The sequence below is a fragment of the Lynx canadensis genome, chromosome A2 (assembly GCF_007474595.2).
Source record: "Lynx canadensis isolate LIC74 chromosome A2, mLynCan4.pri.v2, whole genome shotgun sequence".
Lineage (NCBI taxonomy): Eukaryota > Metazoa > Chordata > Mammalia > Carnivora > Felidae > Lynx > Lynx canadensis.
Genome location: NC_044304.2, coordinates 163,541,085 through 163,566,478, shown reverse-complemented (window position 1 = coordinate 163,566,478; position 25,394 = coordinate 163,541,085). Strand labels below are relative to the sequence as shown.

Here is a 25,394-nt window from a genome sequence, read left to right as displayed (position 1 = left end):
AGAAAATGAATTTGCTGAATCGTGCTGTGTGTGGGTTCAGGGCCGTCTCTGAGAGGCCCTTTCAATCCAAACTTGATTCGAATGGCGTGACAGGGTGCGTAGGCCAAGTAAACACCATTTTCAACCACAGCAAGTTACACTGAGCGCATACAGGGCCAGGGAAGGGGCTCAGAAGACAGAAGGAGGGGCAGAAAAACAGCGGGTGCGCGTCAGCTAGGCGATGCTGGGGTCACAAACGATACAATGACAGCGGTCTCTTTCTCTCCCTGGCTGCGTGTCCCTCGTGGGCAGCCGTGTCCGGTTTGTTCTGGGCACCCGGGCTGAAGCAGCGATCCCTGAGTCCTTGCTGTCAGAGGGAGAAGAGACGATGTTGGAACACGGGACAGCTTCTGAACCTTCCCTCGGGAAGCGGCATGCGGTCCTCCTGAGAAAATCGAGCCGCGTGGCCAGGCCTGACGTCAGGGGTGGTGGGGGGGGTGCACACGAGGGATGTATGGCAGAGGGAGGGGCCCCCGGGGCCAGCAGTTACCACGACCTGTACAGTTGGCCACGCCTGAGGGCTTCTTGAAGTCGTCTGGCGTGCGTTTCACACCCCTGGGTGTTAACACAAGCAGCGTGATCCCAGCACATATATATGTTCTTAGAACTTGGATGTCAGGAGACGGGCAGAATGACCCAGAGCAAAGTGCAGCCTGTGCTGTGACCCTTGACCTTAGCCAGATAGGAAGCTTCCAGCTGAGAAGCCTTCTGAGTCATGGGATATTATAAATATTCTGGACCGAGGGCGATTTACTGCGTTGCCCTTGAGCCTCCAAAGTCCAAGCGATTGCTTCTTAGTTCGCTCTGATTCAAAACCCGATTCCTCCTCCTCCTCCTCCTCCTCCTCCTCCTCCTCCTCCTTCTTCTTCTTCTTCTTCTTCTTCTTCTTCTTCTTCTTCTTCTTCTTCTCTTCTTCTTCTTCTTCTTTTTTTAATGTTTATTTGTTTATTTTGAGAGAGAGACGTGGGGCTCGATCTCATGACCATGAGATCATGACTTGAGCCGAAATTAAGAGTCAGAGGCTTAACCATCTGAGCCACTCAGGCGCCCAAAACCTGATTCCTTCTTAAAGGGAGAGCTTAGATTCCTGACTTCGTATTTCCCTTCTCAAAGGCACCTTCTCTTTTGAGTACAGATCATGCCACGAATAAGCAGGCTTATTTCCACGAGCTGCTGGTTCTCAATTAGAGTGCATTTCAGTCCCCTGAACCCTTGTTCTCAGCCCCGGAAGTTCTTTCTTTTTTTTTAAATTTTTAAAAATGTTTATTTTTGAAAGAGAGAGAGAGAGAGAGAGAGAGAGCACAGCCTGGGGAGGGGCACACAGAGAGGGAGACACAGAATCCCGAGCAGGCTCCAGGCTCTGAGCTGTCCGCACAGAGCCCGACACGGGGCTCGAACTCTTGAACCGCGACATCATGACCTGAGCCGAAGTCGGACGCTCAACCGACTGAGCCACCCAGGCGCCCTGGGGGAGGTGCAGGACCGGGCTGAGAAAGTTCAAGAAACAGACGGAGGGGGTCACTTCTTCCCCTGGTCCCTCCCTGGCCTCTGATGTCGCTCAGTTGCGAAGCTTCTGGTGAGGTGAGGTGAGGCCTCTGATAGCCTCAGACGACATCTCCTCTGGTTCTGCTTTCTCGTCAGAGCTGACGTGGCAAAGGGCTGCGTGCCCACCGCTGTGGTGAATACCCACAAAGCGGGGCCGGAGCCCCCCGGGATTCATGTTACAGACCTTCCCTGCACCCGGCCTGGCCCTGGCTCTCCCGCCTGTCACCGCAGCTCCTTCCCGGCCCTCGGGTGGCCTGTCTGGGTCACTAAGTCCGATGACGGGGCCGCGCCCTCGGTGAGTTGTTCTCCTCTGCCTCGTCAGCACACAGGCGAGCTCACAAGTGGGGGACGAGCTGGTCACAGACTCGTGGATGGTGGCCGCCCTCCCCGACTGGGCCCCGCGGCTCCTCATGAGACAGGGCAGCGACGAGAAGTCTCTGGAAACGAGAACGTGCGTAGAAGCTGATGGGGGGGACGGGGCCGGTGGAATCGAGTCAGAACAGTCCTTGTTGGTGTACAGAACCTAGCACCGGGCTACCCGACGTAAAACCTCTCTTCGTCAACTACTGGGAACGCTCAGCAGTTGGGGGAATTCAGTAGAAGGGCCTGCCGGGCCAGGGCCCTCAGTGCCGTCCCTGCATTAAGTGACAACTTTAACAGAGTGGCAGTGAGCCTTCGAGGCACGAGAAGGGGACTAACTGTCACTAAAACCAGTGGGGGCAGGCCCCCACACGTGCCATCACTGAATCAGCCCCCGTCCCGCCGAGCTACAGTGAGTCGACCCCCACAGGGGGAGGGTCTCTGGGTCAGGCAGGCTAAGACACACATTAAGATCACGGGGCGCTACAGTAGGGAACGGATTCAAACTCTGGTCCTAAAGCCAGTGGGTTCCCGTGGAAGGTACTGACCCGCGTTTCAATACCTAGGCTTATTCCGGTTAAGAAAGGAAAAGCCCATCACAAAAGCCCACGAGGTGAATGACTCCATTTATAGGAAACGTCCCCCAAGGCAGGTGCACAGACAGAAAGTAGCTCAGGCGTCGCCGGGGGCCGGGGAGGGGACAGGGGCGTGGAAGTGACGGCTCACAGGCATGGGAGTTCTTTCGAGGGGTGGGGGGCGGGGGATGAAAATGTCCCGAAATTGGCTGTGGTGACGACTGCACAGCCCTGTGAATAGACTCAAAACGATTTAACGCGCACTTTACACGGGCGACCTTATTGTATGTGGACTCCGGCTTAATAAAGCTGTTGAAAAAATGAAGGGGAAAAAAAAGCAAGTGTCTACATTTCCTGGGGTGGCTGTAACCAAGCACCACACGTGGGGGCTTGGGGGGTGGAACCACAGAAATCTGACCTGTCCCAGCTCTGGGGTCAAAAGTCTGAAATGCAAGCCTGGGCAGGGCCCTGCTCCCCTGAGAGCCCTCGGGAGGGTCTGTCCCAGGCCCGTCTCCTGGGTTCCTAGATGGCCGTCTTTCCCGTATCTCTTCCCCCTCTACGAGTCTGTCCGTGTCCAAAGTTCTGCTGTTTGGTAAGGACACCAGTCGTATTGGACCAGGGCCACCCTAGTGCCCTCACTGTTACTTGATTACTTCTGTAAAGGCCCTCTTTCCAAATTAGGCCACCTTCGGAGGTTCCGGGCATTAGGGCTCTAACATATCTTTTTGTGGGGGGGGGACACAATTCAGCCCATCACAGCGAAGAAGGGTGTAATGCATTCGGAGACACTGCTTTTATGTTTGTTAAAATGCTTTGGGGCGCCCGGGGGGCTCAGTCGGTTGAGCATCCGACTCTTGATTTTGGCTCAGGTCACGATCCCGGGGTCGTGGGATCGAGCCTCACGTTGGGCTCCACGTTGAGTGTGAAGCCTGCTTAAGATTCTTTCTCTCTCCCTCTGCCCCCCTCCCCCACTTGCGTGCTCTCTCTCTCTCTCGAAAATAAAAAAAATAAAATTGCTAAAGTGCTTAAAAAGTTTTAGCGTTTATTCAATTTTCAGAAAAACTGATACCGAATTCCTTTTATTTTTAAGTTTATTTCTTGGGGGGGGGAGGGGCGGACAGAGGGGGAGAGAGAGAATCTCCATCTCAGCGCAGGGCTTGATCCCGTGAACCGTGAGATCATGACCCGAGCCGAGATCAAGAGCTGGACAGTTAACAGACTGAGCCGCCCGGGCGCCCCAGTACAGAATTCCTTCAACCGACGTCCTGGATACGCGAACCTTCTTGTTCTTCCAACTTTCATGGGGATGTCTGCAGGCAGGTGCGCACCAGGGCCACACCCGGCCACGTGGGAAGGCTGGCCTGCACCCCAGTGCCCATCACCGGCTGGGGCCCGGGCTCCTGCCCCCGGGCGACGCGAGGTCATGCAGCCGAGGCACATTCCTCCTGGCGTGGGCGCGGGAGGAGACGGGGGTGATGGGAGCTGAAGACCGGGTTCCCGTGAGGTGTCCTAAGGACACTTAGGTGCCCACGGTGACGCCCCACGCTTGGCAGAAGCTCAGCTTCCCCGGGCTGGTAAATGTAGGAGCCCGGTTGTTTTGGTCTTGCTCTGTTAAATCAGGGCTGCAGTTTTTTTTTGCCGTGGATTCGTTGTTCCGTCCGTCCCGTCGAGCCATTTGCGAGAAAGAAGGGAGCCTGACTGCGTGGTGGGGTGGCTGTCCCTGTCCCCCGCCCCCCGGCACCCCATCACTGACTGGGGCGGCTGGCCACATCCTACCGGCCCACTCCCCACCCCCCAGCCCGGAGTCCCGTCCTCTCTGAGCAAACTGAACACCCGTCCGTCGAGCTCACCACACGAACGTGTTCTGGACCGTGCTCAGCTTCTCCTCTGTCCCCGTGGGGCCGCAGCAGGGTTCGCGCCAGGTAAGGCTCACTAAACGGTGGTCGGTGGGTTGGGGAGAGGGGGCGGCAGTCTCCAAGCCCTCCTCCTGGCCCCACTGGCCCTTCCGTTGCTGGAGGCTTCGATGGGCCCCCACAGCCCGGCTCCAGCCCCTGCCCCACCCCACGGGCGTGTGTCTTGATTACCTGCCACCATTTCCTACTTTGCCTTAAGGTTCGGTGTCGGTGGCTGTCTCTCCCATGGCAGTTGTCGTAGCGTGAGAGGCCACGTGGGGCCCCTTTGACATTGGCGTCCCGCGTCGTTGAAGCGGACCGCACTGCCTCCCGGGCTGCTGGCTCCCATCAGCTCCCAGGCCCCGCGCACGTCCTTGACACTGAGCCCGCGCTCGCTCAGTGCACGTGTGCGCCAGGCAGGGTCTCTGTCTGTATCTAGAAGACGCACGTGCCCACGCAACGCCCACGGCAACCCTGTGGGGCAGGGGCGGTTATCGTTAATCCCCATTTTTACAGAAGAGGAAATGGAGGCCCGGAGAGGTTCGGTGCCTGTCCGGGGTCTCAGTGCCAGGAAATGGCAGAACCGGAATTTGAACGCGCAGAAAAGTAGCAGCCGCGTCCAAGGACGGGTGAAGGCTCTTACCCTCCTCCGCTGTATGCCCAGGAAGATGAATCCAGCCTGAGAGACGACACGCTTCGGGGCATGGTTAGAGAGGGCAATCTGGAGGGAAAAATTGCTTTGTGCCCCAGTGAGATTTGTGTTGGTTTCAGTTAAATCGGGGAGCCTGGTGTGTGTGAGGGAGCTGCCTGCTCTCTGCCACCTGGGCAGCCCGGAGCCTTCTGTTCAGCGGTGCCTTTGAGGCGATTTTAGGTCACAGACGTTCAGAACTAGAGCACCTGCCTGAGGTGGCCAAGCTCAGCCCCTCAGCGTTCAGCTGGGGATGTACCCAGCCCGGCTTCGGGCTTAAATAGAAGATCTGGTTGCTGCAAGCCTTCCAGAGCCTTCCGGAACCTTCGCAGAATGTCCAGGGACCAAACAGGGAGCACATACTAGGGAGCCTTACAAATTCCAGGACCCTCTCCCGTGCCTCTTTTTCTTAACCCGCTCCTGCTCACCTCTCAAACCCTCAGCTTCAACCTCGCTCTTTTCACGGAGCTCTTTTTTATGACTGCCTTCCAAAGTAGCCACTTCCTTCTGGAAACTTCTGCGGAGGCCGCCGTCGGTACCACGTGAGGTATGACATTGACCCTCAGCCTGCTTTTCCTTGTCTCCATGGCTTTCCTCCCAGGCGGGACTCGAGTCCCCGAGGCTGGGGGTCTGTCTTCTGTTTCTCTTGTGTCTTGTAGTTGGGGGCTCCGTGCAACGGTGTTTGTCGTTGAAAGAGGGACCACCAAGAGGTCGAGTGAGAGCCGCTGGGTGGAGGGCTGTGGGAACCTTCGACAGACCGAGGGAGCATTGTGTTAAGGGAGGAGCGCGTCCTGCTCTTAACTACAAAAGGAAAGAGGACGACGGGGGCTTTCAAGTGCCGGGCCATTTGTCTTGAAGGTGAGGCCACGAGTCCCGGATGGCAGGCTCCTGCTTTCTGGGTCTGAGGAGAGCCCTCCTTGGTCGGCCAGTGAACCTGGGTGAGATTCAGTTAGATTTCGGGCAGTATTCAACATACCGTGTACTCCTCGGAGCTATGGGGTGGGCCCTGGAAGTTAACGGGATGGATGCTGGAGGAACCAGGCAGGGGGCACGGGAGGGTCTTTGTACGGGCGGGTGGGCTCAGAGCAGACCCCGAGAGGAGGAGAGGTCCGTGTGGGCTTTGGTAGACAGATACTTAGACGTGTGTGTGTGTGTGTGCGTGTGTGTGTGTGTGTGTGTGTGTGTGTCTTATTGACCCCAAGGCCGCCAGTGAGCCCGCAGTGTGCATCACCTTTTTGGCTGCCGGCACCACTGGCGAATCCTTCCCCTCCCGCCATCTGTTCTTTGCACCGTGTGCACCTCGGACTTGTTCAGACAGTCAGGAGAGGTCACCACGGGGCCGCACGAATAAGCCCAGCCTTCCAGCAGGCAGGGCTGAGCCCTTGCTGGTCAGCTGCTGGCCCCCTCAGCACCCAGCCGGGTGGCCTGGGGCACGTCACAAGGGGTCTCGTGGGATTTCGAGTTCATATACGTATTGGCTTAGCTGAGAGCTGCAAGTCCGTCGTCGGGCAGGCGACGGGCTCCAGCCCACGCACGCGCAGTCAGTATACACGGGGCTCCCGTGGATGGGGGGCTCGGGACCCTGCTCCACACTGGGGGCTGGGGGGTGGGCCCTTGGGGCCTGGGCGCAGTCTCCCCACACATGCAACTCCACGCAGTAGCCTGTCTCTGAAGACCTTCGAGAGTCCAGAACTTGGTTGCGAAAGTTAGAGAAACGGTTACCTGTTGAGGGGTTGGGCTGGGTTTGGGTTCCTCTCCATTAAAAGCAGGGCAGGAGAGCCCAAGGGCTCCATGTGCGTTTACAATCCCGGACCTGCCGAGCTTCTAGGTCGCCTGGCCGGAGGCGTCCGCGAGGGGCTGTGAGACACACGGTTCTAAGCCAGCATACATCCAGGTACTTTGGTAAATAGCAGCGTACCCGTACGGGAGGTAGATAAGGCCATGTGTCCCCTGCTTCTGCACACACCCCAACAGTCTCGGTACCAGGTAGTATGTTTGTGAGCAGGGGAGGGGCAGAGAGAGGGGGAGACACAGAATCCGAAGCAGGCTCCAGGCTCCAAGCTGTCCGCACAGAGCCCGACGCGGGGCTCGAACTCACCACCTGTGAGATCATGACCTGCGCCGAAGTCCGATGCTTCGCCGGCCGAACCACCCAGGGCGCCCCATCCAGGCGGTGTTTTCAGTGAAAGGAAATCTGAGACCAGAGTCTGCCACCCGCCCCACCCCCCCAGATGATTTTAGGCGTTGGGTACAACCTGTCCTTGTAGCTCAAGGCACGTCTTGCCACTGCTCCTGAGCAGATTCTCTAGCTGGCTCATTCAAGGGTCCTGCGGCCCCCGCGGTCCTAACTGAGCCAGCCCGAGCCAGCACTTAGCTTACCTTGGACACCACTCATTTCACCGAGAGGAAACAGCTCTAAGTTTCTTGAGCTGATTAACAAGGCTTCTGGTCTAGATCTCACTAAGGATGTTGGAAGCGCTGAGCGGTCCTCTTGGTCACGGGGGGTGTCTTAGAAGCTACCGAGCTGTCCCCAGCGTGTCCGCGGCGCCTTAATAGATGCGGGAACGCTGGCCTCGGGCTGTTTGTAGGAATGAGATTCCCAGGTCAAGTGCCACCGCCGTGAACAGCCCTGCTTGACCCTGTACGTCTCTGACACCGTTCCCAGCGGATGGCTAAGCCAACACGGTGCCGAGGCCTTCCCATGTCCCCTCTTCTGGGCTGCCGAGCTCCTGAGTGAAACACAAGTGCAGCCAGTGCGGCCAGGAGCTGGGCACTGGGCCCAGGGAACCCTTTGGTTTCAGTGCCTTGGGCTTCTCTGGGCAGAGATCTGGCCGGTCCCAGGACTGCCACCGGAGCACAGGGCCGGCCGCGGCCACCTACGGAAGGAGGGAGATAGGCTTTGCTGGGCGGCCGCCATCGGCCTTCGGGTTTCCACAAGCGGGGTGACGCATAGACCTGGCGCCGTGGCCAGCGTGGATGTGGGGCCGTGGGGCCCTTTGCTGTTAGGGCTGTGGCTGCATTCCTGCCGCGGCGGCTCAGGACGAGCTTGGCATGCGGCGTGTGACGTCTAGGCTCGCGGCTGTAGGCGGCGGGGGACTTGGCAAAGGGCCTGTGCTGGAACCCCGGTCTGTTACCCGTGACCGGGGGCAAGGCACCCTTCTACTCACATGTGATGCGTGTTTCCAGTCCTCTGTGGCACTCACACAGCCGAGGTAATGCAGGGAACGGTTTGGGGTTTTCCTGCCACGTTTCCCTGGTTATTTGTAGCCTTTGAAGGCCTTGCCCTGATATGCTGCGATGTACTCGCACCAGGACCCGTGACTCCGTCAGATCACATCTGACAATAATTCCCTTCTTGCACGTGCAAGAGTCTGTCTCCCTGTGTGTAAACCTTCACGTGCCTTGCGGATTTGCTTGGGGACCCCTAAAATGGGACTTCCCAACTTCAAGAGGGAGCGTATCCTCTGCTTTTTTTTTTTTTTTTTAACGTTTATTTATTATCGAGAGACAGAAACAGAGCACGAGCAGGGGAGGGGCAGAGAGAGAGAGGGAGACACAGAATCCGAAGCAGGCTCCAGGCTCTGAGCTGTCCGCACAGAGCCCGACCCGGGGCTCGAGCTCACGAACCGCGAGATCATGCCCTGAGCCCCAGTCGGACGCTCAACCGACTGAGCCACCCAGACGCCCCGAACCCTCTGCTTTTTAATCACACGAGCAATGAACGAGCCCCTGCCCCGGAAAAACCAGAAGATGCAAATAAGCAAAAATAAACAAGTAAAAGGGGGTGTGGGCCTGTTAGCACGGTGTGGAGCACGGTCAGGCTCGCGACTGAACGCACCCGTGATTAAATCCCGGCGTTGCGACTGACGTGTTCGTAACCTTGGCAACTCAGCCCCTCTGAGCGACAATTTCCTTATTGATTAAAAAAAAAAAAAAAGTATCATTTTACCCATTTACCTCTTGTGCAAGTTGAGATAGCGTATGTAAATACCCTAAGCACTAAAAATATACTCAAGAAATCGATTCCGAGGGAGAGTCCGGGTAATAACCTACAGAGGTCAGGAAAGGGCATGGGGGGCGGTGCGAGACCCATCAGGATTTTGATGGAAAACCAGCCGTGCGGAAGTGTAGAGGCAGTTGTGTGCAGGCGTGGGGGTGCTGAGGGGCCGGCGAGGACTCTGGGTGACAGCTTTCTGCAAGCCCGAGCGGTTGGAAGGTGGGCAGGCTGTGGGCCAGGCTCTCACGGGTCTGATTTCCCTTCCTGCGCAACGTGGTCTGTTCTGTAGGTAGTATGGAGCTAGCCTTCTGGTCGTCTTGTTTGGGTTTTGCATTGTCTTTTTTTTTTGGTCCGGGGAGGGTGCTACGGGTAATGCTCAGAAAGCCGTGTTTACGAAGATTAATTAGCGCAGGGGAAGTGAGTCAGAGGGGATGGGCCACAGGCAGGAATATCCCCAAGACCAGAGATCGGGCCGGCAGTGGTCTTCCGGTGTTCTACAGAGGTCTTTGATCTCCTGGCCTCTCCTTTAGGAGAGCCGACCTGCGCTCTCTAAGGCAGGGGTGGGGGGGGGGTGGGGGGGAAGGGTGGCGATCGTGGAAAAGCTCCAAGCCAGCAGAGGAAGCAGGGTTCGCAGGGTGCAGCGGAGAGTTTGGGAGTGGCAGTGGATGCAGGTGGAAACAGTAACCGTATTCGTGGCTGGTGGCTCGCAGGCTGGAGTGGGGCTGTTTGTGCGCCTCGATCTCTGCTGCATAATGACGCCGGGGACCCGAGACGTGGAATCGCCGGCAGTCAGGGCTGCACAAAGTCGCTCACACCCCCGTAAGTCATGCACGGGCCCTTGTCTCCCAGCGCACTGTCTCCAAAGACCGACAGCAGCTGCCCAGCTGCTCCAACTTGTCTCCAAGTTGAACACTTTGGATGGTGAAACCCAGCTTCCCTGGCATCTCCAGCCATTCCAAGCAAAACTAATTAGGCTTTTTCCGCAGGCCTATGTGCATGCTTTGGAATAAAGCGCACAGAAAATAAAACAAGCCCAGCTAACCCAGCGAGGCTAGTTCCAGAAGCAGCAGGAGAAAATATTGTGGTTGGCTGGGTCCCCGGTGGACCCCGAGTGCCAGAGCCAGGGGGTTGGCCGCAGGGTGACGGCACTTTGCTCGTCGCTAAATGGTACCAGCTTCTTGCTAAACCGTGAGTTTACACTAGTACAGCCCGCTGGTTCCAGAATGAGCCCGTACATCCCAAGTTGCTGCTTGTTTGTGTCCAAATGCTTCCTCGTCCGTTATCCCAACAGCAGCCCTGAGAGACGGGCAGGGCGATTGTTTTCTCGGAGGGAGACCTGAGGTTCAGAGAGATGGTTTGGATCCGAGCTGTTGTCCCAGAATGTGTGTGTTTAGGTCCGAGAGGGCCCGGAGGTCCTTTAGGTAACGCATCGCTCCTTCCTCAGGCAAGAAAACAGTCCGGTTCAGGTGACTGTCTCAGGTCGGCTCAGCTTTCCCGGTGCCCAGGGAGACCCTGGCACTGTGCCCACGCCTGTGATCTCTCTGGCCTCAGAAGGGACCATTGGATAAACAGTGACTGCCCCATACCCTCTGGGCAGAAAGTGACCTTAAGAAAGCCGCAGGCTTCCAACCCTATTAGAAGTTTCCTGAAGTCCCAAACTCTTAGTCAGTTGCCTCTTTGTTCATGAGCCTTGGAAGCCATGTGACGTTACTTTCTCCCTATGAAGCTTCCCGCATACCTCCTCCGCATCCATTCTACCCTGCCTTTCAATTAGCCCCCCTTTCTGGAACCACGGATCTGCCAGCTAAATCCTGTCATAGAATCAAAGAATAGATTCTTCAAAGACTTCTCCTCCGCTTGAATACCTGTAGCAATGAGTCCCTCGCTATCTTTCGAAGCAGTTTCTCCATCGCCAAAAAGTTGAAGTCCTGAGTAAATTTTATCTGAGGATAACCATTGCAGGGTTCTGAAGTGAGGACCCTCATTGTCTCCTTAAAAAAAAAAAAAAGTACTATGAGTTTCTTTTAGGTTTATTTATTGGGGGGGGAGGGGCAGAGGGCGGGAGAGAGAGAATCCCAAGCAGGACCCATGCTCAGCGTAGAACCCAACTCGAGGCTTGACCCCACCAACCGTGAGATCGTGACCGGAGCTGAAACCAAGAGTCAGACGCTCAACCCATTGAGCCACCCAGGCACCCCTCTCCTTTAAAAAAAAAAATAAAATAAAATAAAAGGATTTTTAAAAATGTTAAGTAATCTCTACACCCAGCGTGGGGCTCGAACTCACAACCCCGAGATCAAGAGTCACACGTACCACAGACCGGGCCAGCGGGGGGCCCTAGCCTCGTTTTCTCCTGATCCATTTTCTTACCAACCGGCTTGCACGCTCCCCGGGGAAGCGTGTTCAGGGTACTTGGGATTTGTTGTAATCAGGTAGGGGAAACACCCACGTGACTGTCGAGGAGGAAGGAGTCTCCCATGCTCACGGATCCCTAGAAACAGGAGGCACGTATGCCACACCGGTCCATGCAGAGAGGCACCAGTCTGGGTCAGGAGGCACAAGGCGTGAGAGGGAAGGTGGAGGCAGGAGGCTCTATCGCGGTTTCTGCGGGAGGGAACGCGAGAGGCAGGGTAGGGGGTTTGGGATTGGCTGGGCTCGGCGGGCTCTGGGTCCGACGGCCGTCCCCGGCTGTGCGGGCCCTGCATCCAGGTGGTTAGTGTGCCAAGCGTAGCGGCTCAGAGCGCGAAGCTGTTAGAGGAGCTCAGGTTGTGTGCACTCTGGATGGCCGTCATGTGTCTGAGGGGCGTGCTCCCAGCTGAGCCGCGTGCACCCTCTCTAGGGAGCGGCTCGCCCGCGGAGGGCAGTCCCACCGGGGTCGGGGGGTGGGGGTGGGGGGGTGGCCCCGATGTCAGAGCGTCAGGATTACAGATAATAAGACAGGGTTAAAAAAGGCGAGGCCCGTACTGCCTTCCAGATGTGTCTGCAGGTTGTGCGGGTGGGGCTGAGGGACCGGGTTTCCCATGGGAATTTCCCTAGCAGAGCCTTCGGGAAGGGCCTTCGCCAGTATTCCTGCCGGAGAGAAAACTGCATCCTCCGTAGTCCAAGGGCGGGGATCCCCAGGGAGTCGGGGTTTCTGCAGCCACCGAGCCCTTCGCCCCGAAGCTCGCAGGCCTGGGCGGAGGGGGACAGCCCAGGGGGCCGCGGGCCCGGATGCTGCCGGCCGCCGCCGCTGCTGCTGCATCATCGTCGGCCTCTGCTGCCTTCGCCTGTCCTGCCGCCTGTCTTTTTAAGAGACCTGGCTCGGCCCTCCCTCCCGCTCCCTTGCTGTGTAGTAAGGAGTCGCCTCCCCGGCAGCCCCTGGCACAGGTGGTGATGACAGCTGGCTGCGGTCCCGTCGCTGGGGGGATCTGCCCGCGCTCTGCCTGCGTGTTGAGCAGCACACCCGCTCCCCTCGCCCGCGCGGTGCCGGGCCGGCTCATGCTGTCTGCCGTCCGCTTGGTGCGCCGCTCTGGGGACTGGGAACACGCCCAGCCCCGGTCCCCATCTGTTGCAGACGGGCAGCGGCGGCGGCTCGGGGAGCAGCCGAGCCCTGGAAGTCGCCTGTGCTGAGGGGGCCGGGAAACCCCTTCTCTCATGGGCCTCTGGAGCAGGCGGCGGCATCCGTCAGAGCTGGGAGCCCCGTGTCTGCGGCGCCAGCGTCCTGCCGGCCAGCGTCGTGCACCTGCCGTCAGCGCCCGCGGGAGGCGACCTCCGGGACCCCTCGGGGCCAAGTAAGCCGACCCCCCGGAGCCGGATTCCCGAGCGCGTGATGACTGTGCGTTCCCGGGCGTGCGGCTCTCCCCCCGCCCCCCTTCTGACGCTTTGTCTCCTCCGTCTGCCAGACTGAGGCCGAACCGGCGCTTTGTTCCGCGGGGGCCTCTTGCTAAATTCAACACCCCCGGGCGGAGCTCAGTGCTCCTTCCCCACCTGGGCGCTGTGTGTTTGGTGCTTATGTAACTTTTCGTCGGGGTTTAAAGAGGATCCGTCGGGAAGGTGGTGTGAGTGTGGGGGCGTGTTCGCCGGCCGCCGTTCCCTCTCCGCGTTCTGTCCCTCCTCCCCCTGCCCCCGCGGGCCGCCAGGAGCCGGAGCTGCCCGGTCCTGAGCGTGGCTCTCGGCCCCACCTTCCCACCGCCGCCGCTGAAAGTTCCCTGCCGAAATCCTGGCGGGATCCACACGGGCTGCCTTTCTTTTCCTTCCGCCGGTCCCCGAGCCGTCACTTAGTAAATCTGTCCCGAACAGAAAAGGATGGGGATGATGCGGGAGCCTTTGGGCACCGCCCGTGGTGGCCTCGGAAGGCTCGCGATCGCGCACTCGCGTCTCCTGCCGGCCGAGGGTGAGCTCCAGGAGGCATACTTGTTGCTTTTAACTTACGGACAAGGCGTTGAAGAAACGGCAGCTGGGAGGGGGCAGACAGAGGGAGACATGGGAGATGTCCTCACCCGTGACTGAGCCAAGGCTTGTCTCGGGTGGGGAGGGGACAGCTGGGGGCCCGAGCACCTGAGACGGTAGCACCGCCCCCAGAAAGGGCTGGATTCGGAGGCCGCACGGGCTCTCACCCCCACCTCTGCTGACACCTGGGTGGGGGGGTGGCTCGCTGCTTGGAGCTCGCTGCTGAGTGTTTGGATCGCCCCCCCCCCCGCGACCCCCTCTGTAAGCCAGGGGCTACCCCGATCGGTCATGCGTGACCGAACTTCAGCTCAGAGTTTGTGTGGCTGGTACTTGAGTCCTGCTGATTGGGGGGGTTACCCAGCAGGGGTGGGGGCAGGAAAATAGGAGAACGAGGCTTGATTCTCTGCTTCTGGACTTACAGTCTGGGGGAGGGGGAGACACCGTATTAGACCGTTCAAGACTTGAGAAGCAGTAGAGAACCAGGCATGGGATTTCGGCAGGTACCCAGTGCCGAAGGCAGCGGACTGGCGGTCTGGGGGCCGTTGGGAGGGGGCAGTGCGGAGGGGCTGGGGCTCGGCAGGCTCCCCCCGGGCCTGGGGACAGCAGGACGCAGGCTTGTGCCTGAGTGCAGGGGAGACCCCAAAATATAAATGCAGGTGCCTTCAGGTGTGGCTAGGTACTTCTCGTACCTAGTGGGGGCAGAGGGGAGGGAAGCGAGCGGCCAGCCCACGTTGTGATGAGCAGATTGCCATTGGCCCAGTGCCCCGTGGGCTCCGTGCGCCTCTCGCCGGGCTGACTGCTGGCCCTGAGAGCAGCCCAGCTCACTCCCTGACCCAGAGAAGAGGAAACACACCCTTGAGTCCTAGATGCCAGGCACTGGTCATCCAAGATGAGTCCGATGCTTGGCCTTGACCTCATCGGTGAATAGTACTGGGTAGCCAGGGCTCCCTCAAAATGGAGGTTCTGATTCTGCATCCTGCTTTCAGCTCAGCTGTTAAGTAATGGAATCCTTCTTGGATTTTCCTGACCTCCGCACTGCTCTCTTTCAAACCGTATGCTCTTTTCTTCCTTTGAAAGTGTTGAATTCTTTCCTCCCACGGGATGCCCATATTGACGAGGCTGGACCCATACCTTCCAGCAAATCCCCTTAGTGTTCCCTCGTGCTCAGCCTGTGGGCCAATATAGGTCCATGCGTATACTTTTTGTTTTATGCGTTATTTTATATTAGGTTGTGTTCAGTTCTTCTGGGTGGGTTCGAGTGATAATTCCCTCTCGGTCAGTTAAGGCTTTCATTTCTTAAAGGGATTTGCCTCCCTATCACCTGCTCTTAGCTCCTTATGCTTTGGTAAATATTTATTGACTATGTATTAGGCTCCAGGTGCCACAATGGGCATTTTCGTGGATGTTGACGATCTTAACTCTCATGACGATCCTGGGAGGTTTGCCTCATTTTACACAGGGGGAAATTGAGGCCCTGTGAACTTGAACTGTTTGCCGAGCTTACGTAGCCAGTAAATGGCAAACTGGGGTTCAGACTCAGGCCCTCCGACGCCAAAGTCCCCTCCTCCCACTGCACTGCACTGCACGGGCACATGGCAAATGTCCAACCGTGAAAACTCGTGTATCAGCCGCCATCATGGCGTGGTGACCAGCGAGCCAATGGACCTAAAAGTATTTTCACCAATAAGGATCAGAAGGGTGATCTCTACTTACCCAAAAAGTCCAAGGGCCAGTTCCCAGCTTGTAATCGATGCTTCGTCAGTAGCTGCCCTCTTCCCGTAGGTGAGTGGTCAGCTGTGGGATGCCCCAGCTGAGCCCAGAAGAATTTCTCTCCAAGCAGGGCCTTGAAGTGATTTGGTTTGCTGATAGAATTCTCTGGGTCTTATCACTTTGATTATTCATCAGGAAATCAAGGCTGGAGGGCTGTGGGTTCCACTGGGTTCTGGTGGTTCCCCTGTTGTGCTGGTCTGGCCAGGTCCCCACCTGTCCTTGGAGCTGGCCAATCCCGGCCCCCCCCCCTCCTGCCCCACCTGTCCCATGTGGACACGGCTGTCTATCTCAGTGTGGTCCCCCTGCCACCGCCATCTCCTGAAGGTCACAGCCGCACATTTACATGACCTTCCTGGAGTCGTACATTCCTTTCTTGATTTCTTTTGGCATCTTTCACCCTAAGATCTAGCGCGTAGGGGGAGGTAGGGAGAAAGCAGAGGAAAACAGAGCCAGACTTGGGTTCTTGTTTTGATTTTCCTTTGCCAGTGAGGTGTGTGGTGGCATTTTATTGCCTCACGTCTGCTTTTAAGGGGGTCTGCCGTCTGCTTGGTAAGAATGGCCTCATCTCGTTAGTCGCCCGTGAGTTAGAGACTCGCTGTGCAGATTCCAGTAAATAAGGGAACAGACACTCAGCAAGTCGAGCAGACTCAGCTCTACCGTCTGCCCCCACAGCCGTGTTGGGGGGCTGGCAACATGGTGGCGGGGGGGGGGGGGCTCCAGGCAGCCCGAGGAGGGTAGAATGGAGGGCTGTGGAGTCGGGGGTTCACATTCTCCCCCAGGCTGGTCTGCCTTTCCTTTTTGGTTCAGGGCTGCTATGATCCGAGGGCCCCTAGGACAGGGTTTCGTTGTTTTTTGGAGAGAGAGCCAGGAACCGAGTCGGGAGCTAAGGAGAGGTAAGAGGCAGTCCCAGGCCTCAGAAAACTCAGTGGGGCTTTTCCTTTTCGCATAACCCGCACAGCTCACGTATTTGACCTTAAGTGCAGGCGTTCTCTGTGATTTGCAAGTTCCATCGGCTGCGGCACATCCGGAGTCACATTTTCATGGCTGGAAGTAAACGTGGGGCTGACCCGTCCGGGCCCTTGGGGCCCTGGAGACTTCCAAGGTGGAGGGCGGAGCTGGGGTGGCCTGTGTTCCGGGAAAGGTGGTGAGGGAACGGGCAGAACGTTACCCTCATTTAGCGCAGGGACGGTCCACAGCCCTCCCCTTGACCGGGAGCAGCCCGCGGAGTCGTCCGTGAACCATGTGAACCATATCGGGTGTGGGACCCTCTTGGGAAGGAACGAAGATGACAGAACCCAAGGCAGGAGGGACGAAAGCAAAAGGACTCCTTCCGGAAGAGCGTGAATCTGACCCGGGGCCTCACGGCTGCACCGCTGGTCCCTGCCCTCGGCTCCGGGGCCGGGGGGAGGCAGGGGTCCTGGTGCTTTGCACAAAGCGTGGCCACCTGACGGCTAAATCCCGCCCACCACGCGCTTAGCAAAGCTTTGAGACGTGTCAAGACGGTTGAGGATTTTCGCCCGTAGGGATCAGAAGGATGATTTCTGCTTATCCAGAAAGTCCAGTTAACCCTAATCCTGAAAGTGCCATCACAGGTACCTGATCCGTCCCCTACCCAGCGTGGGCAGGAAACACGTGGTTCCACAAAGGTGAGCTTTCTGGATAACCGACACTCCTGAGAGGGTATGTGACAGGCTCAGAAGACGGAGGGGCGTTCCTATTTCAGAGTCAAGACTGAGCCGACCTGCCGTGCGTCCTGGGAGGGGTGTCTGCATTTTAGTAGCGAGCAGGAACGGTATGTTTGTAAGGCCCAGCAAATGAAGATGAGAGGGAAACTTCCAGTACCCAGACGCGGGGGGGGGGGGGGGGGCGCGGGCCCGGCCAGGCGCCCGCACAGACCCCTCAATCACACAGGCTTTGGCCTCTAACAGGTGTGCGAGAGCCTCTTAATGAGACGGCTGCTGCTGCACGAGTTAGGGCAGGGGGTGTGGAGGAGGGGCTGGGGATTCATCCGTTTGAACAGATTTTCCACTCCGAATCCCAGAGCCCTGTATCCCCTGGTGGGATTCGCCCTTCGTGCGAGGCCAAGGCCAAGACCAGAGCCGGGCGCTTACCCAGCACGGCCAGGCCTGGCTCAGAGCTGGCCGCCGGCATCTGTCTCCACCCACTCTCTCTGACTCATCCCACACTTATCTGCTCAAATCACAGAGCCTTGAAATGCGCTTGCCGGTTGGTCTTCCAACAAAAACTCCCCGGGGGGGACGCTCGGAGAGAAAGGCGGGTCCTGGAGGAGGAGAGGAGGGGCCTCGCTCCAGCAGGCCTGGGGTCCGGGAAGGGGCTCTGGGTGCTTCCCCGTGCAGGGCCCCGGGGACGCCTCCCTTGGGGTAGTGTCAGGACGCCCCTCCAGGCCTTCTCAGCGGCCACCTGGCGGCTCTCCCCAGAAGGGCTTGTTCCTTCTCCTGGCCGCGTAGACAGAGGGCACCGGGCCACGCCCCCGTATACAGGATTTGTTTTTCCCCTTCTCCTCTTCTTCCCCAGATCCCTTCTTGGTAGCCGAGGACCTTGCCCCACCCCACCCCACCGTCACCCCTGCGCCTGCTCTCTCCTAAGTGGGGAGGAAAGACCACTGGCAATGGACCAGAGCCCCCAGTGTTTCTCAGAGGGTGGCCTGGGGGCTTGTTAAAATGCGCATTCCTGGGTCCCACCCCCGCCTACTGACCGGGAAGCTCAGAGGCCCTTGGTAGCATCTTACACGCACTGAGGACTGGCTTCAGGCTGGAGAGAGGAATCTGGACTATCTCGACTGGGCTCATTCACCTGAAAAGAAGATTCTAGACCTTCTTACCCAAGGTCTACCAAGATACCAGGTCTAACAGTTTCCCCCCAAATCGGCTTTCTCTAGTTTCATGCATGGGGATAGATAAGGAAATCATGGTGCGATTGCAAAAAAAAAGTATATGAAAAATCCGAAGAGTATTTTTCAATAGTCCCAGATGCCTGGGGACTGTGGCTAATCCAGAGTCTCGAAAGCTGTGTCTTATTCGGAATGCTAACTGTCAAAAAAAAAAAAAAAAATTAGAGTACTATAAAACGTGCTTAACAATGAAATAAACCTGCCATCACCTAGTCTTGACACTGCAGGTACTTTTAGGGCCTCAGTAATGCCACTTCGACAGAACCTGGAGTGCCAGTGAGTGGGGACGTCGGGTGGAGATAAGCCAGCTCTGGTCAACCTTCTCGATCACATTTAAATATCCAGCCCTGGTTTCCGCACTAGCGATCCCTAAACTAGCCACGTGGCTGGAGGGAAGGGGGTAGTTAGTAGTGGCAGGAAGTCACAGCCTCGGCCCCTGAGTGTCTCTGGGCACCCCCTCCCCCCCCTTCCCCGCGTCTAGGGCCTTCCTTTATGTCTAGGCTCCCTGTTCCCGTGGCCCCCACGCTGGCCGGCTCCAAGCACGTTTTCTGCCTGGCCATCTCTGCCCCATCTGGATTTCTCTCCTTTCTCTCCTAGGCCTTCAGGGTCCTTTTATGAGATTAATAATCCAGTGAGCTACCAGTTCAGAGAAGGGATTCATTTTAATGGGTTGTCTCTCATGGTTGTCATTTAAGTATTGCCTTGATCCCGATAAAGGGCCAGATAAAGGATCCAGATAAAGGATAGGACGTTTAAGCACCCCCACAGGATCGTGACACCTCACATACTGGGGATTCACCTTTGGGAGAAATTGGGCTCTTGGTGTCCAACAAATCTCTCTTCCCTAGATCGGTAGTCACTGCATGTGTCTGGGCTGGGTTCTGGAACGTGACATGCCGGGTCTTCAGATCCCAGGTAAGGGAGGAAGGGACAACTGAGCCCCTATCTGACAAGTGTAATAAGGTGCTTTGTCACCAGGAGGGCGATCGAAACCAGAGAATTTTGCTGCGAATAAAGTGCAACGATCACCCACACGGCACAGCTGCTTCCTGAAAATTCTACTCCCACTGCATGAAAAAGCACACTCAATATTCCAGGATTAATAACGCAGACATCTTCCCTGTGTTCTGCAGATTGTGTGATTTTCTTTTTTTTTTTTTTTTCTCCCCTACGGCATGGGGATGGGTGGTGGCTGGTGGGGGTCACTCTGTGGTCAGATTTATTGACCTATAGTTTCCATGCAATAAAATTCACCAATTTTAAGTATGCAGTTAGGCAGATGGTGATGTGCCCAGGCATGCAACCAGAGCCATGTTCACGATGTAGGACGCGCCCTGTAGGTCCCTCGTGTCCCTTTGCATTCTGTCCCCTCCCCCAGCCCCATCCTGACACGGCAGAGGGGTGTGTGAATGTCCCGTATCTGGCACAATTCCAGACCCACGGGTGCTACTTAAATGAATAAGTACATCAGCGGCTCTAACATACTAAAAAAAAAAAAAAATCCCCCCAAGACGCCTCTGTGGTTTCTCCCTTTCATCCCGAGTTTTAAAAGATGGTCTGATAAGCATTTGCTGCTAGTTTCTGCATTTAGCCAGTCCTGATAGCAGTCTCCTGATCAGCCGGAGATAATCAGTGTCATCCGAGCCGATGACATTCCAGGTGAAAGCAGGGGACTGTCCGTCCTCGTTGTTTATGCGGCCATGGGCACGTGCGCGCTTCCTTTCCACGTTTTGAAACACTGGAAACGCCGCAGGAGCGTCTCACCCTAGACCGGAAGCGCCCGACCTACATCCCTCCCCGCCTTTCTGGGCTCAATAAACAGCATGTTGCCCCTAAATAATGGCATCTTGCCTGTAAAATCAGGGAAGTGTTTTGATGTAATAGGCAGCATTTCCCCACAATCTCTCTATACGTCAGCCCCTAGGTGTTCCACGTTTGCATATTTGTGTATGTTAGCTCCTAATCTGGTAGGAACTCCTCTGATTCCCACTTTGTGGATTTGAAAACTGAGGTGCGGAGGAATTAGCTTTCGCGAGATTACGTAGTTTTCTGGCCATCCATTGCTGTATCACAAGCCACCCCAAATTGAGAAATCTGGTTGGGGGGGGCACCCGAACGGCTCAGTCGCTTGAGCGTCTGACTCTTGATTTCGGCTCAGGCCACGATCTCACAGTTCGTGGGATTGAGCCCTGAGTCGGGCTCCAGGCTGACAGCTTGGGATTCTGTGTCTCTCTCTCTCTCTCTCTCTCTGCACCTGCCCCGCTCACATGCACACGCGTGCTCTTTCTCTCTCTCTCTCTCTCAGGATAAATAAATAAGCAGTAAAAAAAGAAGTATAGTTTGGAGTCATCACAGGTCTGGAGGTTGCCTGGCTCAGCCCAGCAGTTCTCACGAGGGGTTCCTCGCGCACCCTCAGCCAGATGGCGGCTGAGGCCGGAGCGCTCTCAGGGTTTCTTCACCCTGCGTCAGGTGCCCGGGCTGGTTGGTGGCTCTTTCTCCGTGCCGCCTGTCCACCTGGCTGGCTCGAGCTTCCCCGCGGCAGGGTGGTCTCCGGGCAGTTGGATGTTTAACAGCTGGTTTCCCCCAGGGCGGATTCCAGGAGATCCAGAGATAAACCACCGGGCTTCTTATCACGTGATCCTGTGTCTGTGTCTCTGTTGATCACAACAGCCCAAGGTCAAGGGAGGGAAGGATGTGGACTCAGCTCCTTGGTGGGGGCGGCGCGTGTGTGTGCAGGGAGGGAAGCCGTGCACGGAGGCCCTCTTAGGGGCAGACTGCCACACCGCCAAGACGCAGACTGTGGGCCCGGCCCCTCATCCGTAGCCTGCTCCCTTCAACTTGGGCCACGGTGAGGAGGTCACATCACGGCCGGTTGGATATACTCCCCGTAAGGCAAGTTTCCCAGAGCACCGGTTCTATTCCGTTTCTTTATTTTTTTATTTAATTTTATTTTTTGTTAACATTTATTTATTTTTGAGCGAGAGAGAGAGAGAGAGTATGAGCAGGAGAGGGGCAGAGAGAGAGAGAGGGAGACACAGAATCCCAAGCAGGCTCCGGGCTCGGAGCTGTCAGCACAGAGCCCGACGCGGGGCTCGAACTCACGAACCGTGAGATCATGGCCCGAGCCGAAGCCGGACGCTTATCCGACTGAGCCACCCCGGGCGCCCCTCTGTTCCGTTTTATTAACAACGACAACAAAGGCTGTTTGGACTGTGTGGATTTCAGGACCCTGCCGTTGGAGAAAGGCTGTCCCACATTTTACTAACCCAAGCACCAACTCCACCGGATGTCACACCAAAGGTTAAAGCAAACGGTTGAAACAGGAGGGGACATAGATGACATTTCTCAAGGGTCCAGCAAAAATCTGAGGTTGGACGGGGCGCCTGGGTGGGTGAGTCAGTCAGTTAAGCATCCAACTCTTGATCTGGGCTCATGATCCCGTGGTTGTGAGATCGAGCCCCGTTTCCGCTCTTTGCTGGGCCTGGAACCCTCTTAAGATTCTCCCTCTCCTTCTGCCCCTCTCCCCCGCTCGCACACACGCATACTCTCTCTCTGCCTGAAAATAAATGAATAAATGAATAATGACATACACATCTGAAGTTTGACAGTGTCATCTGTTGGTGAGGCTACGAAGGAAGCAGACCCCCCTCCTCTGCCATAGTCAGGAGGGCAGCACGGCCCGGTCCTGAGGAGGACGGGTTGCGGTATTGCCTAGAAATCACACGCCCATGGCACTTTGAGCAGTCACACTTCTGGGAACGTATCCTAGAAACACGAAGACTGCGCAAAGTTCCCGTGACCGCCTTGTCGTCGTGGCCAAAGATCAGAAACTCTCACTGCCACGGGGGCTGGTGCAGCTAGAACGTTCCATCCAAAGGAGCGTGCCCCGGACACCGGAAAAATCTCTGTGCTCAAAGTGGTTCCTTTGGGGGTGCATCATGGATGGGGCCAAGGGTAGATGCCCAACTTTTCCTGATGCGTCGTTTTGACTTCATGAGCCACACTTGACTATTTTTAAACTGGTTAAGTTTATGTGTTTTGGGGAGAGAGAGAAAGAGTGTGAGTGGGGGGAGGGGCAGAGAGAGAGGGAGAGAGAGAATCCCAAGCAGGCTCCTCCCTGTCCTCACAAAGCCCAGCTCGGGGCTCCGTCCCACAAACCGTGAGCTCATGACCTGAGCCCAGGGCAAGAGCTGGATGGATGCTCAACCAGCTGAGCCACCCAAACGCCCCTAAGTCATCATCGTGTGTAGGACTTGAGTCACGTGTCCACCAAAGATGGCTGTGCTCTGGCTAGCTGAGCAAAGGTTGGAGTGAGCCCCCGCGTGGCCGCGGAAGACCTTTGGAGGCGCTGACTACTGTGAGGAGGATAAGGCTCCAGGTGGAAAAGCATGAGCCAGGTGACACTGTTGAGGAAAATTTGGTTTTTAATATCGTCACCAGAAAAATTAACCAACCTCCAGGAGCAGAAAGCAATCTACTTGGACACGGATCAACCTACATTGGACTTAATGCTGTTTTCTGCGGTCTAATAGCAAATAGTCTCAGGGCGCCTGGGTGGCTCAATCCAGTAAGCGTCCAACTCTTGATTTTGGCTCAGGTCGTCACCTCACAGTCGTGAGATTGAGCCCCGCGTTGGGCTCTGTGCTGGGCGTGAAGCCTGCTGGGGATTCTCTCTCTCTCCCTCTTTCTGCCTCTCCTCTGCTCGTGCTCTCTCTCTCTCTCTCTCTCTCTCAAAATAAATAAACGTTTTTTAAAAATAGCAAATAGTCTTTTTCAATGCATCTTAAACGTGACACAGGCTCGAATAGCCGCTGGCTTGCCGATGGCAGGGATCCCATTGTTGACTATGCATGCATCGTACAAAGGTTTTTTAAATTTACCCTTGAATACAGGGGATTTGAATTGTGAAGCCCGTACCCTAACGCGGGGTGGATTGGTTGGTCTCGTTCCTGGTGGTCTATACGCTGGTTTCTCGGCTATTCCCTGTGAATGGTGGCCTAGCAGCCAGCTATGAGTCAGAAAGGACTCAACTGCTCCCAGGGAAAGGAAACAACTTGCCGGATTAGAATTTCCAAGCCTGTCTTTAGAAAGATGTCTTTCTTTCCCATTTTGCTCCAGACTGTGTTTGCAGCACGCGTGGGATCGAGGTCAATATAAACTAATTTTGGAAAGGCTCTTCAGTTACCCGAACCCGGCCCAGGTTAAACAAATGTGTAACCCTCCGCCCTCCCCCCCCCCCAATAAAATTGTAATGTATGAAAAAAAAAATCATTGCTAGGTTATAACCTTAAGAAGTCAAGGTTCTGGCGACAGCGTGTAGGCCAGTTACCGGTGTCCTGGGTGCACTGAATGCCAGGCGAGGGGTACGGGAACTTCTGCCCCGGGCAGGGGGGACCCTGGAGGTTTCAGCCAGCAAGGCTCTCGTTCAGCGTTATTCCGTTCTCCAGTCTGGGCACACCGACCAGGGTGGACTACAGCTTCTTGTTATCCTGTCTTTAAACCATGAAAACGGGGCAGTGGGCACCAACGATGACAGCAGAGAGCGGCCCTGGCAGCCCCGGTTTCCCCTCTGCCTGTGGGGGTCCTCTTTCTGCTCCCTGGACCTCCCCGAGGATGAGCTGCTCTCCCAGATCACCCCCACGGAGGTCCCGGAAGCTCAAAGTCCACCCACTCTGGGCACGGGGACCTGGGGCGTGAGGCCCTGTGCTTGGCGAGTGGAGGGAGGCACCCCCAGGGCCTCATAGATACAAAGGGCAGAGAGATACGTGGTCCAGAGGCTTCTAGGGCACACTGGTCGTGACCCCCAGTGAAAACAAGGGTCTGGCCTGGCTAAGGGACAGGCAATCCCAGGGGGTCCCCTGGCCTTTGGAATATCCCTACACGACCCGGTCCAGAATCCCCTGTGCTTTTTCAGCGAGAAATACAAGTCCCAAAGCATTCTAGCAGGGACCAGATGAGAAATTCGGAGGACACGCTCAGGACATGCTTCTTCCGAGCCCCATGCCGGCCCACGGGGAGGCACGGGTGGCCTGGGGACGCATGCTGCACACGGGGACATCTCAGTGACCGGGTCCTCGGAGGAGATCATGGCTTTTAGCCCAATTCTTAGGATATGAAAAGCAGGCTTTTTTTTTTTCTCCCTTCCTTGAAAAAGCAAAGCCACAAACAACCCCGGTGTTTACCTGACTCCCTGCCGTGGCAGCAGCTGATCTAAAAGTTTCTGCTGTTCTGGTGACTTTGGCCTCCCGTCCGGCATTTTTCTTCCCTCCCCTACTTACATAACAAGCCCCTCCAGAACAGAATGGGCTTGTTGGCAGCAAAAAACAAAAAAACAAAAAACCTAGCAAATTCCTTGTTTGGATTCGTTCGCGCTGTGGTCTGTGGCCTTGAGGCCCCGGCCAGGAACCTTGAGTTTCTGGGTGCCCACTCGGTCTCCGGCCTGGCGCTGGGATTTGTCCATCCACTCCACACATTCTGAGGCTGTCTGGTGACTCGGGCTGGCACCTGCTTCCATCTGGAGCTAGAAGGCCCGAGACCTCACCCCTGGGTCCACACTGGCCGGCTCGGCCTAAGAGAGGGGACCTGGGCTCTCAGAACTTCCTGGCCCTCTTGCTGCCTAACCCCCTCATCTCCTCATTTATTTTCTCTGCCTGGAGGCCTTAGACAAGATCCACTTGGCCCAGAGTCTGGGCATGTGCAGCGCACCTGCTCCCCTGCCTTCCGGAAGTCCTGAGAGCCGTGGACGTGGGGTGAGGTGACCGCGCTCCAGGCCCTGTCCGCTAGTGGAGTGATGCACGAGCCTCCCGGGGAGCTGCAGGCAGGCCCCTCAGCCAGATTGCAGGCTCCCTTCTGTCTCCCGTTACGGAGGGCAGAGGGCGGGTGGCCTGGCCCAGTGTGATGGGTGCTCGATTGGCCATGGCGTTGAAGCCATCTCTAACCATTTCTCGCTCCTGCCTTTTTTCTTTTTCGTTAATAGACCCGTTTTGAGCAGTTCTAGATTTACAGAACAGTTGTCCAGAAAGTACAGAGAATTCTCACACACCACCTTCCTCTCCCCCCGGCCGGTAGCCCCCATTGTTAACAACTTGCATTAGAGGTACGTTTGTTACAATCGGTGAGCCTTTATGAATACACGATTGTTAACTGAAGCCCAGAGGTGACCTTGGGTTCGCTCTTGGTGTGGTACGTT

The 25,394-nt window shown here is 56.6% G+C and overlaps 2 protein-coding genes across 6 annotated transcripts in view; both read left to right on the top strand.

Moving 5' to 3' along the window:
- PRKAG2 (protein kinase AMP-activated non-catalytic subunit gamma 2) overlaps positions 1 to 25,394 on the top strand; it is a 260,684-nt gene that overhangs the window by 35,005 nt on the left and 200,285 nt on the right. The window lies entirely within an intron of this gene.
- Positions 12,307 to 23,410, top strand: LOC115527388. The gene is given in 6 exon segments (XM_030334986.1): positions 12,307 to 12,594; positions 12,650 to 12,910; positions 22,500 to 22,743; positions 22,966 to 23,186; positions 23,188 to 23,264; positions 23,266 to 23,410. Coding segments are annotated over 6 exon segments (1,236 nt in total).